General features: G+C 36.4%; 1 protein-coding gene across 1 annotated transcript; it reads left to right on the forward strand.

The window, feature by feature from the left end:
* The first annotated feature begins 1,227 nt into the window (after positions 1 to 1,227).
* On the forward strand, positions 1,228 to 7,911 carry LOC104598874 (putative polygalacturonase). The gene is made up of 7 exons (XM_010261144.3): positions 1,228 to 1,341; positions 1,567 to 1,643; positions 2,836 to 3,153; positions 4,790 to 4,910; positions 5,002 to 5,176; positions 5,297 to 5,367; positions 6,740 to 7,911. Exons 2-7 carry the CDS (start codon positions 1,632 to 1,634, stop codon positions 7,417 to 7,419), a joined length of 1,377 nt encoding a protein of 458 aa, XP_010259446.1. The 5' UTR covers positions 1,228 to 1,341; positions 1,567 to 1,631; the 3' UTR covers positions 7,420 to 7,911.
* The last annotated feature ends 7,259 nt before the right edge of the window (positions 7,912 to 15,170 follow it).

Consider the following 15,170-nt stretch of genomic DNA (forward strand, 5'->3'; position numbering starts at 1 on the left):
ATTTGATTAATTTTAATATTATGATAATTTTAGAATAAACAATATTGCGCTTATATCCTAATATTTTACATTCGATTTAGGTAATCATGTTACTATTTTCCGATGGTAAAACAAATACTTATTATAGAAAAGGGTGTTTTACGAAAATAAAAAAAAATTATAAAGGATAGGTTTTAATAAATTTGTAAAGATATGAAAGGTATTATAATAAATGACCTAAACAAAAAACTTGTCATTTCCTTTCTTGAGAGTTCAGATCTGTGCCCCATAGACAGTACATTCCCCTCATGGGAACATCTTCCGATGATAGTATCAAATTAATAAATATCATAATCGCGAGATGTTCTTAATACACGGCGAAGATATGCTGTGGGACGTTGTAGAGCGCCCCTTTTGAGGGGCGCAGATGTGAACTCCTTTTTGAATGACTGCAGAGGCAGTGTTCTGCGGTCAATAAATGGGTTCATGCCTCATGGGCTGCAGCGCTGCAGTGGGGCTTGCCGGTCAAAGGTTGATTGTGAGGAGAGGCGGGGGTATTATAGTCATTGCGAAGGTTGTCCAGTCCAGCTAAGAGTTGTCGAAGACCTAAGATGTCCATTGTCCAGTCCAGTAAGCTCCAGCCAGCAAGGCAGCAAGGAAAGGGCGATCCAACAGTGTTGTGTTTTCTTTATTTTGGTGGGAATTTACATTATCGCCCCACAACTTGTCTCACAAGCGTCCCACAACGCATTCCAACCGTGTATTTAGAACATATGTCAATAACAACTTCGAAAAATATTTCTAATGCAGGCTGAGATGTATATGTGGGGCGCGCTTAATGGGGCGCTGATGTGACCTCCTATTGTGGATGGGTGGCCCAGTGGGGTCAGGAATGACGGCAAAACGAGTTGTGGTCTGTCACGGTGAGTAATGCCAGCCTAGCATTGGGGACATGATTGATGTGAGACCCACACCCGTCAGGCCGTCCTGGCATCCACATGCGACCCGAAACCCATGCACACTCTGGTCTCTATACACTCTTCCATTTTTTTTTATTTTCCTACATATTTCCACTATTTTTTATTATTTATTTATTTTTTCTTATTTCTCCTAATATATTAATACAATCATCCATCTAATTAATATAATTATATTAACCATTGACGAGTTTAGAGTTTACACTGACCAAAACCTACCATCTTCTCCTCTCTCTCTCTGTTGTCTGTGTATGTTTCATGTGGGAGAGATGGTGCTGGTGTCATTTTCATGTCTGTATGTCTGTGAAACTGCGGATGTGATGCAGCCGTTTCTAAGTGAATTTAAGTAGTAATAATTTGTATACGTGGGAGAGTGTAATTACTGGTAATTAATTTTAAATTTTAATTATTATTTCTCCTTGCACTTTTAGTAATTCTGTATTTTGATTGATTTGTTTATCGAAGATTTTTTTTCTTACTATATACAATATTGTTCAGTATTTTTCTTCTTACCATTCTTATATTTCATTTTTTTTTCTGAATTCCATATTAGTTAATGCTTATGTACTTCTTGTTTCCTTTATTTTGTTGCTGCTTCTTTGCGTTGCAGAGTCTGTTGTTATTGTTCTTGTTGCCTTTTTTCTGGGTTGGTGTTCACGGAAGGAGCAGAAGCTCATGAAGAGGCTAGTAAGTACGTTGTTTTAGTTTCCTTTATTTTTCTGAATTAGAACGTTTTTGTCTGATCAAGAAGTTTTTCAAGCCTTGGTTGTCCCGAGGTTTTTGTTTCGGTAGTGTGTAATTTGCTGGCAGGAGTGACTTTCGAAGGTGATACACTGATACTTTTCTTCTGGGTGTCCTAAATCTATTTTTAGGATTTAGAGTGGTTTCGAGGCGGTTACTGAGTTCTAAATCATGTGTGCTGTCCGGATTTTTTCGTTATTTCGGTAACAAACGGATGCTGGATTTTAAGAGTTTTCCCCTGTTTGTAATGGATGTATACTCTGCAATGTTTAGTTAATCGGTGTAGAGTCTAGATATCGTCATTTCTGGCTTTAATCGAGTTTGTCTATGTTCTATTTTTTTCTCCTTTTTTGTTGTTTTCCACTATTCACTTGTTTCTCTTTCTTGTTGCTTTGTTTTGGAATCTGATGTCGTGCTAGGTTTTGTTTTCTTGTTCATGAATACTGGCAATCAGAATGATACTTTTGGTGGTTTGTTTTTGTCTATGACATTGTCTTCCTGTTGCTGCAATCACACGTATCTATTAGTCTTCATTTTATTTTCACTTAGGTTACAAGTTCATTACTGTCTAGTTCTTCATTAATCCTATTCCCTGCTTTTATTTTTTTCTAGCCTTTTAAGTTTCATGTTCTGTTGCGCGATCAGTTGCGGATCAAAATTTCTGCTTTATAGAGTTTTCTAGCTGACTTCCCAATTCTGGATCTGGTTACCAGGAAGTTTTAGCTGAAGTTGTTCAGTGCTATCGAGTAGTGATTGTTCTGCTACTCAGTTTACTCATTCAAATTGATCGAATTTCCTCAACTCATCTATATCAATTCGTCGTTATGGATTTCAGTCACTTTTTTTTTTTTTGAACATGCTTTATTTATGCTTGTTTCTCTGAGTGGACCTCTTTTCTCATTGTCGCAGTAGTAACTGAACCTAAAACTTCGTTCAAGTTTCTTGTCTTCCTTGTTTCTTTGTCTGTTATAGTTCCCTTCTAGGAATATCTTTCACTGTTTGTCTTCCTTGTTAATTTATATTGCTTCTGCTTATTTTAGCATCCTTGTGGATGTGAGAAGGTAGAAAATGTGCTGAGAGTTGTGTCCGCAGGGTATCTCTTTTGTTTTAACTCATCTTACTTTTATTCCTTTCTCAGGTGACACTTTTCTTGCTTCTCTCTCTGTGCAATGCTGTTGAAATTGATGGAGAAGATAGTGAGGGAAAATGCAGATTAAAGAAGGCTTTGGACCCCAGACCTCACAGTGTATCTATCTTGGAATTTGGTGCGGTTGGGGATGGGAAAACACTGAACACAATTGCCTTTCAGAATGCCATCTTTTATCTAAAATCTTTTGCTGACAAAGGAGGTGCTCAGCTCTATGTGCCTCCAGGTAGATGGCTTACTGGAAGTTTCAACCTCACCAGCCACCTCACACTATTCTTGGAGAAAGGTGCCTTCATTCTTGGATCCCAGGTCCTTATCTCATCTCTAGCTTGGCACTTTTCTTTTCTTGGTCGTTATCCCTTTCTTTCAGTTGGTGAAGAAGTTTATTATATAAAAGAAGGAGATTCCTTGTACTAGAAAACTAGACGTTTTCCCTTTTGGTGAGTTAGCTTGGAATATGCAAACCCCAACCTGATCTTTAGAGCACCAAAACAATTGCAACCATCTATGTTTACAATTTCAGATATATCAATAAAAAACTCAATTCACAGAGGTGTGTATCGGGATAAACAAAAGCATTACATTTAGATGGAAATATTGGAAGAAATAAATTCTTTTGTTTTTTCCCCGTCCTTTCCTATGACCAATTTAACTCCAAAGCAGTCCTAAGGCTTCATGTTTTTGATGGCTGAGGTCCTTACTTTCAAAAGACCCAACTTTCAGCTGTGAATGCAGCTGATCCTCATGTTGAAGAATATGCTCCCTCACATTCTTGATGGTCTGCAGTAGCATGCAGCTGCACCATAAACAAAGATTCTCTATTGACATTTTTTATTGACTCCAGTAAGCATTATACCTGAGTTCTCCATAAAAACCCAACCCAATGAACACAAGTGAATGGGAGTTCTGGTAAGAGTAATATACAAGGTTGTTGAGGATCACACTAAGGACTATTGGACAACCTCTGCTGCAAAATGACAGGGGGAGGGGTCTAGAATATGATCTTTTGGAAAACAGGTTTTTCACCTTGAGAGTTGATGTTGAAAATTCTCTTGCTTCTTTCATGTGGTAAAGATAAGGCAGTAACTTCCTTGCAGATGGTAAATATCTTTGATTTATATTTTGTGAGATTTTAGACCATTAGTTTGGCAAGACAAACCCTCATTCTTTGAATAAAATTTAGCTATACGGACTTCTAGATAAGGCAATTGTGCCAATTTGTCAAAATTTTCATCCTCAATTTCTTGGAAGTCACTCTGCCTATATTCTACTTTAGGCTTTCCTTTACATCATTTGAGGGCTTGATAATTCATAAACTGTTTACCTTACTAGTAGGTACTAAACCCTTTCCTGGTAGTGCATATATTTGTGGGCCTTCCCAGTAGGCACTGAATTTGCACCCCTCAGAGATTTCTTCCTAGGAACTCAGTTGAGTTATATCACAACCTCACAAAAGAGAAAAGAAAGAAGAAACTTATGTTTAACAACAATTTTATTTTAAAATTTTCTAATGCTTCCACCATCTGCTGTGTGAAGATTGAAATGCTTGTCATGTGCAACTAGATTAACTATGGAACCAGTGGACTAGTGGTTTGGTGCAAACTTACTATGTTAGGAAGATAGGGGAAACCAGGAAAGCTGAAAGTCGACTGTTTTGATGTGGCAAGATATAGTTGAAGAATAAAGTTTAACAAAAATCATGACCCTAGATATCACCGATTGGCATAATGAGATTCATAGACGTCCCAAATAGTTGGTATTTAGGTTTCCTTAAAAGTAATTGATGATGATTATCGACATTTCTATTTATCATGAATGCCAAATTTGTCTCTTGTATCCACACAAAGAGGCAGTAAATTAGTAATGGTACTCTAGATAAGCTACCAATACATTTTCATTAGAGTATTTTCTTTATCTCTAACCTCCATTTTTCTTGTTCTTGTAGGATTCATCTCACTGGGAAGTTGTTGAACCATTACCATCATATGGTCGTGGTATTGAACTCCCAGGTGGAAGATACCACAGCTTGATAACGGGATATAGGTTGACAGATGTGGTGATAACAGGCAAATATACTTCTTAGGAATTTCTCTTGGTTTTTGTTTGATCATCCTGCTTGTTTCTATGATATAACATGCTTCTTTCATAATTAACCAGGTGATAATGGAACCATTGATGGTCAGGGTTCCATCTGGTGGGAATGGTTCAATTCTCATTCCTTAAATTACAGTCGTCCTCATCTTGTGGAATTTATTGGCTGCAATGATGTCATAGTATCAAATATTACCTTCCTGAATTCCCCTGCTTGGAGCATCCATCCAGTCTATTGCAGGTATTTGTCCATCCATTCTTGTGAGTTAACTGTCTATCTTATTCCAGAAATCTTCATTGTTTTAAATAAAATATTGAGCATATGGAATAATTTTATATTTATTTGGTGGATACCATGCAGTAATGTGCAAGTTCAAAATATAACAATCCATGCTCCACCTGAATCTCCTTACACCAGTGGTATAGTCCCAGGTTTGTGGTTATTACTATTAAATCTGAAAAAGGTTATTTATATCGTAAGATTTGTATTATCATATCTTATTTTTTTGGTAGTGGTATTATCATATCTTAGAGTTAGAGTCTTGACTCCCCCATCCCCGTTTATGTGTGTTTATTTCTTGTACCCCCCTGATTTTTTCATGGGGAGAGAATATAATCAACTTCTTTGATGGGTAAAACATAATCAACTTTAGCCACGTCAACCATATGTTTTGCTTCAATTATAATTCATTGAGTGCATAAATGACTGCTAGTTTTTCTTTTAAATTTCCAAACAACAGTTAAAGTAGACATGCGTGTTTTTGCCTTTTGAGATGCTATTTTTAAACTGATACATATGATGAGATGATTGGGTAGACAAATTTTGAAATCTTTTTGGGTTCACTCAAATTCCTTTCTAGATTCATGAAATATAATTTCATCTTTGAACCAAGTATACTATTGTGGTTGGAAGTTTGAATTTATTAGTACACACTAAAATTGGAAGAACTGATCGTTGTTGTGAATGCAAATTGGCAAACTTTTGTGGTAAAGTTTCAGACTTAGAAATTGGATAACTAGGTGTTGTAATTTATGCATACAACGTTTGGATGATTTTTAACACAGTTTTTTGTATTGGTAAATTAGACAAAAAAAAGGATGGAAACAATCACTCCATGTATGCAAACATATACTTGCATGTTATCATTAACCTATGAATACATTGTTTTGATACTACCCTGGAAAAATGAACAATGAGACCATCATCTAAACTCAGACCCTCCCTTTACAAATAAATAAATAAATAAATAAATAGGTTTTAAACATGCTTAACCTATACACCTTTCAACTATGATATAATTTGATAGGGAACAATAAGATGAAAAATTCATTACTACTTAAGACTGAAGTATCTAGTATACATGCAATATTTCTGTAACTTCTTTTTAGACTTTATTACCAATCTTTCTCCAGCATGTGTTTTTAATTTAGCGTGTCACTCTCGTTAAGATCTTGTTTTCAGGTTTTAAAGATCTGATTTTTGTGTCTAACTCATCAGATTACCATAAGTGATAGAAAAGCTATTTTATAACTTTATTGTAGGTCTTCTGAGCTGTTTGGTGAATAATAACATGACAACTTTCACATGTTTTTTAATTTAAACGGTTCACCTGCCACCAAACTTTTTAAATGAGTGGACTTATGTTCAAATATGGCTACCTGATTATATGTTATAATTTGATTTTTAAATGCAATTGTATCAAATCCACATATTCATAGAAGTTATATATCTTGTTTTTCTTCTTTGGAACTCAAAGTTATATGAAGTCTAAAGTATTGCATATTACACAAATGATATTTTCAGATTCTTCAGACAATGTGTGCATTGAGGATTGCAACATTAGCGTTGGCTATGATGCCATAGTGCTCAAGAGTGGTTGGGATGAGTATGGCATTGCTTACGGAAAACCTACAAAAGATGTCCACATTAGGAAGGTTCACCTCCGAGCTTATAGGGGTTCTGGTCTTGCATTTGGCAGTGAGATGTCTGGTGGCATTTCCAACATTGTTGTGGAGCACCTCAACCTACAAAACTCATTTACTGGTATCGGTCTTAGGACTGTTACAGGCAGAGGTGGTTATATAAAAGATGTTTTCATGTCAGATTTGGAGATGAGAGACATCTACATAGCAATTTGGGCTACTGGGCAATGGGGGTCCCATCCAGATGACAATTTTGATCCCAATGCACTCCCTGTTGTCTATGGGATTACCTTGAAGGACATTACGGGCACAAATATCACTATAGCTGGAGAATTTTCTGGAATTCAAGAATCACCCTTCACCTCTATTTGTCTTTCAAATATATCCCTCTCAATCACTTCTCATGCCTATTCCCCTTGGATTTGTTCGAGTGTTTCAGGATTCTCTGATTCAGTATCCCCTGAGCCATGTTCTGACCTCCAAAGCTCACATTCAAATTCTTCATTGGCCTGCTTTTCTCTCCTATATTTCACTGGTCAAGCTAGGGCTGGAGCTTTGTGAGATCACCTCTTCTTTCACCACCATTAGTTGTTTCAGCCCCTTGTACAATTGAGAGAAATTAAACTCTTCTTACATGTCCATCTCAAAATTGTCCTAATTCTTTTCCAATAAAATGCAGATGTTGAATCTTCAATTCCTCAGTTTTCATTTGTTTATATTCTCCAAGTTTCGGCCATACACACACTCTGAAGAAGCTTTTTAGGCCCAGCTGGCAGTTTATATCATCATATGTACAGTTTCATTTCTTCATTTATGTGTAATGAAATTTTTGGTAGTTAGTACCCAAGTTATGTGAGATTTCTAGGAATAGAGTTACTTTTTTAATTTGGTTTTAATATATGTTATCATATTGTCATTATATTGTAAATTTGCCACATTGGAGGATGGGTGGATGGACAGAGGAGATGGAGGCGTCCACAGGGAGCATGTTATTTGAATAAAGTATTGATTGTTATTCAAATTTAGAGATGGAAAAAAGGAAAATTTGTTGAAGGAGCTTGAGTTTTCTTGATCAATTATCCTGCTTCTTTTGTCCGCTCTCTCGTGTCACCATTTCATATTGTGTTTTGTCTGGACAAGAGCTCCTACTGTCTACTCTTGATATGTTCAATTCTCAATTTCAGCTTGGCACTAGTAGAATAATTTGCCAAACTCTGAGTTTAGTAGGCATCATTGTCACTTGGCAAATGCTGGCTGGTGATATGGTTGTTATTATGCTTCCAATAGAGAACCATATTCATCCTTCCAATGGTGTCTATGATTAAAGCCATGGCCCATGGGGCTCACTAATAACAAAACTATTGGCCCTTTCTTTTCTTCTCTTTTTCACCCCTTTCGGATGAAAATATGAAAAGCAATTGACATTGTACTGAAAAAGTTTTTGTACCTTCAGGTCTTATTACAGACAGCTAAATGCGTAAATCAAAATATAAACAAATCTGTTTATACTTTACAGATGATAAGAGCACCAATGTTCACCATTGGGTGTTGTGGTCAATAGGGGTAGTACAATAACGAATAAATCCTGAAGATCAGGAAAAGTATATATTTTATCAGGCTGAGAAGGATGTGATCCTTCATCTTCATGTGGCCCTGTAATAATGAATTCTGCCATTGTAGGCCACCTGGGGAAGCCGGGAGTTGGCAACTTCTTGGAGGGCCACCGGACACCCACGAGCAGCACCTGTTGTCGTGTTCTAGTTTTAAAGTATAAATTACTGGTGTGGATAGCTTGTGGTCTATGGCTGAAAAGTCATCAACTGCACAAACACATGTCCAGGGCCCAACATTTCCGTTGTCCTTTTTGTCTTGTTCTCTTTTCCTTGTTACAAGTTCATTTTCTATTGGGTCAATACCACATCCACACCACCACCCATGATGACCACCGGGTGGATTATTTGATTGAGATGAGCTAGCGTTGAAAAGAAAAATAAAAAATAAAAAATAAAAAATCCATCCTTTCTCCTTTTGACGGTGGAAGATGGATGAAAATGCCGTCTGGGTCATGTTTGACGTGGCTCTATCATATCTACCGTGAGCATTTCTCCAGTGAGATGTAAACAAAAATTGATGCGATGCGGCATCAAAGGATGAAACAGCTTTCAATCATGCCTTTTAGTCACTTTTGTTTTTTCCAGGAACCAGGAATGTATTTATTTATGTTATTTTGATTCAAAGGTAAATTAAAAATTTTTCCCCGACTGTATGTGTAGGAAAGTTATTTATTCATATGAAGATGAGTATCACTTTTGGAAACAAAATAATTTAGATATATAGGAAAAATAATGGTAGACAACAATAAAATCAACCACTTTCCTATTTACCAAATTTCAAAAAACGAACGGGCTTAGTGGAAGAAAGTTATTTATATATGGGCCGTTTGGGAGTATTCTGTACATACATATTTCCCTGCTTGTTTATTTATTTATTTATTTTATTAAAAGAATATCAATTGCAAATGCATTCTACCTCACCAATTCAGTTCACTAAATAAAAAATAAAAGGACATTCCTATGACTGCAAATGGTTCAGATCAGATTCAAATCAGGGTATATCTGGAATCTGATCTGATAGTATATATTCTTGACTTGGTCCGATCGGATCTCAAAAATGATGATTTGAATCCAAAATTATTAAAGATGTTGGATATTCAAATATAATATGATCTGATTTAAATTCTGAACAATTTAATAAATTATTAAAAGAAGGGACATAATAGTTTATATAAAAACAATATATATATATATATATACACATGCCTTTTTATAAGTAAATATGGTTACAAATATATACAAATATAGGTCGGGTTGAATCGGATAAGGGTGATCCAAATTCGATCCAATTCAATTGAGTCCTATTATTCGATCCAAAAAAAATCCGACAAAATAGGATCGGATCGTATATGATCCATTTACACCCTTAAACATTCCATCTTGTAAACATGCAAATAAAACATTTATAAGTTGTGTTTAATTGCTCGTAAAATGAGATAAAAAGTAAAAACAATTGATTTCCTCGTAAGATGATATTCAATAAGAAAATAAACGACGTTCTTAATTTCCAAGGTGAGTACAACAACATGCTCATTAGAGATTTAGAGGCCCAATGGCTTAAATTGGGGATTTAAAGGCCACATGCCCAAATGGCTTAAATGCAGGTTTCTTTAAGAAATATCGGCACATTATCAATGACTCGGTGGCGGTTCAAGCTTTTTTTTTCCACTCAGGAAAATGATTAAAGAGCTAAACAAAGCCTTCTTAGCACTAATTCCCAAAAAAAAAAAAAAACCCTGAGAAACCATTTCAGTTTAAGCCAATTAATCTCTGCAGTGTTATATATAAAGTAATAGTAAAAAATTTGGTCAACAATTGAAGCCTTTTCTAAGTAAAATTGTCTCTCCTCTTCAGTCATCAAAAATTGCTGACAATGTACTAATATCTCATGATATCTTCCACACAATGAGTAAGAAAAAGTGGAAAACAGGGGTAGTAGCTTACAAAATTGATGTAGAAAAAACTTTTGACAGATTGGAATGGGACTACTTAAAAACAGCTCTCTAAAAAATGAGATTCCATGAAAAATGGATTAGATGAATAATGGAGTGTGTCACAATTGTTAACCTTGTCATAATATCATGAATGTTTTGAATTAGATTGCAAACGCTTCAGATTAAAAACCAAAAATTCAAAATCGACAACGATTTTTTTCCAAAAATATCCCATGAAGGTTCCAAAGAATCTTAGCCAAAGCTTCGGGTATCACAAGGTCAAATATAGAAGAAATGGGAGCCCCTATTATCAAAGGGTGACAAAAAGCACCTTATGGAGCGCTTGAGAAAATTAAAAACAAATTGGAAGGGTAGAAAGAAAAGCATGTCCTTAATGCAGCCAAATCGTTAAGGGGCTAGATAGAAGAACCCAGTGGTTTTGGGAAAGAATAACTTCCACCTTAATGCAGCCAAAGCAACAAATACCCCTTTCTAACTCTCAACTAGCAAAACAGCCAAAAAGTTTACGTTGGATAAGATGGATAGCCACTTATTCCGTTATTTGGGTTGCCTTAAAGATAAATTTTGACACCTCAGTGAAAGGCATATGGGACTGGTTGTTTTGGCTGCATTATGAAGGATTCAGGGGAAAAGGTTTTGACACTCAATTGCGGAAAGATAAGTAACTCTTTAGTTGTTGTGGCAGAAATGTGGGCAACCTTTAAAACCCACAAGTTAGCTCTTCTTGGTCTAGAGAGAGTCCATCACCATTTAAGGAGATTCCCTTCTTGTCATCAACATTCTTCAAGGTTGCTCGAGAATCTCGTGGCGGTGTGGTGTTTCAAGGTAGTGAAGGAGTGCAAGCTGATAGCCCAAAGGATAGCAGGTCAAATCTCTTACTCGTACACACACAGAAGGAAATGCAGTTGCTAACTAGCTGGCCAATAAGAGCTTGGATCGGGAAGTTCTCCTCGAGTGCCCCTTGCCCTGGGAACTAAATTCACAACAAGGAGCTTTGATTGGTCAAAGCTCTTCCGGTACCATACATTTTCGGTATCATAGATTTTCCCATTTTAATAAGTTTGACTTATCATTCAGGGGTAGTTTGGTCATATAAAATATTAAAAATGTTTATATAGACAACTTTTGTTAATGATGTAACAAAAAGCTTAAGGTGATTTTTAGACAATAAAATTTCACTTCTAGAAAGCAGAAACACTCCTCCCGCCGAAAAATACACGAAAATGCGAAATAGGTAAGTAGAACTAAGGCCATGTTTGGAAATGCTTAAATTAAAAAAAAGTGCTTAAAAACAAGTGCTTATTCGAATAAGCACTTATTTGCATTTGGCACTCAACTTTTTTTTTGAAAAAGATAACACATTTCATTATATCAAAAAAGGGGAGGGATGTACATGAGGAGATGTACAAAACCTTGTCACCAAAACAAAAGACAAAGCCCACTACCCACTACAAAGGAAAAGTATAATCACTATACAAAAAAGCCCTTCCCAGCCCATATTTGTCTAGATTATCAGTCACATGATTTAATTCTCTAGGAATCCATTCGAAGCTGCATTGTAAGTAGGAGTCCAACTCCCTGATTTCTAACAACAAATGAGATAGTTTCCACGGGTCCAAAGTCTGTCCTAAAAGGTAGCAGAAATGAGAACTTCTTTGTCACGCACTAGCTTGAAGAGAGAAGGGAAGGCTTCACAGAGAGAAATGTTTCCCCACCATAGGTCTGTCTAGAATTTTATAATGTTTCCATTTCCTTCTTCCAATCTAATCAGGGTAGAAAAAGGATTTTGGGAGGAATGAGCTGGTAAGGGGAAAGAGTTGCCCCATCTCCAATTGCTTCTACCATATTTACTGCAAATTACAGAGGCCCACAGAGAGTTTTGTTTCGTTTTGAACCTCCAAAGCCACTTCCCAAGGAGAGCCTGATTTCTTTCTAAGATGTGACCCAACCCTAATCCTCCTTCTTTCCTTCCCTTGCACACAACTTTCCAATTTACTAGGTGGTAGCCTTTCTCTCCTCCTCCCTCCCATAGGAAATGTCTTTGTATTTCTTTCCAATCTATTTCTGATCTTAGCAGGAACTTTGAAGAGGGAGAGGAAGTAGGTGGGGAGATTTGAAAGTGTGGCCTTGATGAGGGTTAGTTGACCACCTTTGGAGAGATAATTTCGCTTCCAAGTGCCCAACCGTCTCTCACATTTCTCAATGATAGCATCCCAAAAACTTGTAGATCTCGGGTTTCCCCCAAGGAGGAGGCCCAAGTATGAGAAAGGGAGGAACTCCACCCTGCAACCCAAAGTTTAAGAGATAATTTCGCTTCAGCCTTGTTACTACTTCAAAACATTTCAAGATCCTTTTCAAGTTTAAGAGAAAATCTTGTTTTTTTTTTTTTCTTCAATAAAGAAAATGGTATCATCTGCATATTGATGGTGAGAAATTTGGATATTCTCTTGCCCCACCGAAAAACCTTTTATAAGATCACATTAAGCCTTTTTCATGAAGGCATCCAGAATGTCTGCTACTAAAGTAAAAAGGAGAAGGGAGAGCGGGCAGCCTTGCCTTAAGCCTCTGGATGTTTTGAAATAATCAACTGAGGAGCCATTTACTAGGATTGAGAGCCAAACCGATCTAATGCACCCTTTCATCCACTCAATCCAAACTTCCCCGAAGCATTTGAGTTCTATGATCCTCGGGAGGCAATTCCAATCAACCTTGTCATAAGCCTTCTCCATATCTATTTTGTATATAGCCCAACCTTTTCAAGTTTTTATATCAGGTGTTTGGTAGCATTTTTCTCTAATAAGCACTTAAATTAGCATTTATGACTATTTTGTCCTTCAATTTCAAATTATACCATTTGAAAGCACTTTTATTAAATTACATTTGTAAAAATACTTTTATGAAAGCACTTTTCTAAAAATACTTTTATAAAGTGCTTTCATAAAAGTACATTTATAAAAGTGTTTTTGTAAAGTACTTTCATAAAAGTATTTTTATAAAATTCAACTACGGATAATTTTATAAGTGGTATTTTAAAATTCAACTAGGAATAATTTTGGAAGAAAAAAATTGAATAAGTGCTTATTGTATAAGCACTTGAAAAAAAGTTGGAAATTTGAGCTTAAAAAATAACCCATTATTTTTAAAATAAGCACTTATTTCAGGCTTATTTCCCAATTACCAATAAATGCTTAATGACCCAAATAAGCACTTATTTTGAATAAACTCTTATTTTTAAGCATTCCCAAACATGGCCTAGTATTTCTTCTTCAAACCCTAACCGGTCATGATAAATCGGTTTAATCCAAAGGTTTTTTTTTTTGATAGATATCCAAAGATTGGGTTGTGCTAGGGTTAGGTTCTTTGAGTTTAGGGTTGGGTTGGTTGGGTTATGGTTGAGTTGTTAAGGACCTGAGGTACCTTTCCCTTGGGCTTGGCTTGGTTTTTGACCTCAACTAGATCCAACAAAGCCCGAGTTGAACCCCATACTTGGGAGAACTACTGCTATCCATTCTCCATGATAGAAGGGTTTAGGGTTTTACTAGTAGGAAAGGTAAATTTCTTAAACTACCCTTATGGTTTAGGTAATTGACTAAATGTATCCTTACTATTTGAAAATTGACTAATACTTCCTTTAAGTTAGCATCCCTTAGTAGAAAGAAGAAAAAGACTCTTTTACCCTTTATTCTTCTTCAAATATTTAAAATAAAAATGGAGATAAGGGGAAAGAGATGCTAGTTCATCAAACCCTAACCTTTCAAACCCAAAGCCCCACTCTGTGGTGAATCAAAAAGAAGAATAAAGGGTGGTGTGGAGCGGCACCCCATTGCATAAGTCTTTGCACATCACTTGTCGCTAAATCATTCTTCATAGGTGCATCCTTTTTGGTGAAGAAGGTAAGGAAAGGGAGAGAACTCGAAAGGGGGAAGTGAGAAAAACAGATCCTGTAAACACATCTCCATCTATTGCCTTTAAATCTGTGAGACGAATTTGCTTTGGAACCATTTCAAGTTCTGGACCAAAATGATTTGAAGAGCTACGTGAGGCTTGAAATTGAATTCCATCTTCGTGCACATCATTTGGCGAGAAAAGCCTCTCGCTGCTCTTGGTACCTCCCATCTCTCCCCAAAACAACAGTGGAATTTGATTCGAACTCCAATGGGTCTCACATCTCTGCACCTCTGCCTAGTGGAGATCCAAAACCTTCAGAAGCTCCTCATCTTTCTCCTCTCAAAAAATCTGCTATTAATCGGCATGGGGTTTCATCTTGCACAAACTCCATTTCAAGATAGAAGCCCATCTCCTCAAGGCAGAAACCCCTGAAAACCAAAGCCAAAGCCAGAACTTAAACTAAAGAACCTGAGGATACCGAACAAGGAGTGTCTATGAAGAAATGGATACCAGAGAGCGAAGAACCAAGAAAACATAAAGCACTTTCTAACAAGCTTTATAAAGCTCAAAAAACACTGGCCGTCCATTTCTAACTGCGAGTAATAGATGCCAGTGCCAGTGCATCAGAGCTGGTGCGCTATAGTTTAAGAAATAATGGTTCGTCTTATCTCTCATGAGAATGTAACACTGTAGAACTCAGACTCTTAGAAGAACATAAATAATGGCATCAAATTTGGGATGCATCTCTTGATCAGAATCTTAAAATGAAAAAAAAAAAACAAAAACAAAATTAACCTAATGTATATACCCGAGTATCCTAGGTTTTGTGCAATCTAGTGTCCATCTCTATTCCTCA

Source organism: Nelumbo nucifera, chromosome 3 (genome assembly GCF_055504915.1).
Source record: "Nelumbo nucifera cultivar China Antique chromosome 3, China Antique-T2T, whole genome shotgun sequence".
NCBI lineage: Eukaryota > Viridiplantae > Streptophyta > Magnoliopsida > Proteales > Nelumbonaceae > Nelumbo > Nelumbo nucifera.

Bases quoted from the DNA above. Each gene is read 5' to 3' on its own strand.
- LOC104598874 (XM_010261144.3), top strand. The intron at 5,177-5,296 runs GTATTTGTCCAT...GATACCATGCAG, and splicing joins ATCCATCCAGTCTATTGCAG to TAATGTGCAAGTTCAAAATA. The intron at 5,368-6,739 runs GTTTGTGGTTAT...TGATATTTTCAG, and splicing joins CACCAGTGGTATAGTCCCAG to ATTCTTCAGACAATGTGTGC.